This window comes from Gekko japonicus, unplaced genomic scaffold, assembly GCF_001447785.1.
Source record: "Gekko japonicus isolate JY-2015 unplaced genomic scaffold, Gekko_japonicus_V1.1 scaffold4570, whole genome shotgun sequence".
NCBI lineage: Eukaryota > Metazoa > Chordata > Lepidosauria > Squamata > Gekkonidae > Gekko > Gekko japonicus.
In genome coordinates, this window is record NW_015167188.1 from 1 (window position 1) to 924 (window position 924).

At 62.2% G+C, this 924-nt stretch overlaps 1 protein-coding gene across 1 annotated transcript in view; it reads right to left on the bottom strand.

The window, feature by feature from the left end:
- Window positions 1-70: 70 nt before the first annotated feature.
- PLXNB3 (plexin B3) overlaps window positions 71-924 on the bottom strand; it is a gene marked incomplete at its 3' end in the record, with an annotated part of 72,186 nt that continues 71,332 nt past the window's right edge. The window contains exon 25 of the mRNA XM_015413147.1: window positions 71-389. Within this exon, the coding sequence (XP_015268633.1) occupies window positions 71-389 (319 nt within the window). The remainder of the gene's footprint in view (window positions 390-924) is intronic.

Consider the following 924-nt stretch of genomic DNA (forward strand, 5'->3'; position numbering starts at 1 on the left):
CTCAGCTTAGAGGGAACACTGGGCAAGACGAACCCCCTAGACAGCAGCCGGGGTAGAGAAGGGGCCTTACCTAAGTCGAGGGGGTGCACGCAGGGGCGCTGGGAGAAAGGCACCCCCTTGTAGACCTGGTCCACGATCTTCTCCTTCACCTGGGTGATGGTGTCTGTGTCGAGGACCCGGGCCGGGATCCGCTGGGTCTCGCTCCCGCCGGGGCCAGCCCCCCGCACCAAGACGGTCAGGGTGAGGGGGCGGAACTCCACGTCTTCCCGCAGGAGGCGGCTGTCGTTCAACGTCCGCTTGGCCTTGCCCGACACGGCGTCCACGGGCCCTTTGTCCACCTGGTACTTGATGGCACGGAACAGCATATACAGGGGCTCGCCGGCCACTTCCTTTACCGAGGAACAGAGAGAGAGAATGGATGGATGGGTGAAGTTTGGCTGGTCGAGCTGCAGCCGTCCCCTCTCTGCTGCACACCCGACCTCGCATCGGGACCCTGACGGAACACATGTCTCACGACGGAGAGCCAATTTGGTGTCATGGTTGGGAGCGTGGACTCTAAATCTGGGAGAACCGGGTTTGATCCCCCCCACTCCTCCACATGCAGCTGCTGGTGTGACCTTGGGTCAGTCACAAGTTCTCTCAGAGCTCTCCTCTCAGGAGCAGTTCTTGAGAGAACTCTCTCGGCCCCATCTACCTCCCGTTTTGCGGTTGCTCCCGTGGCTGCCCATCCGTGGTCGGTTTCCGTTTATGGGATTGGCTGTCACATATAAAGCCCTCCGTGGCTTTGGACTCCTATCTGCGGAACCATCTCTCCCTCTACGCCTGGGGTGGCCAAACTGCGGCTCGGGAGCCACATGCGGCTCCCGGCAGGGCGGTTGGGGAAGCGAAGGGGAGGGGAGGCACGCCTCCCCGATCAGCCTTCCC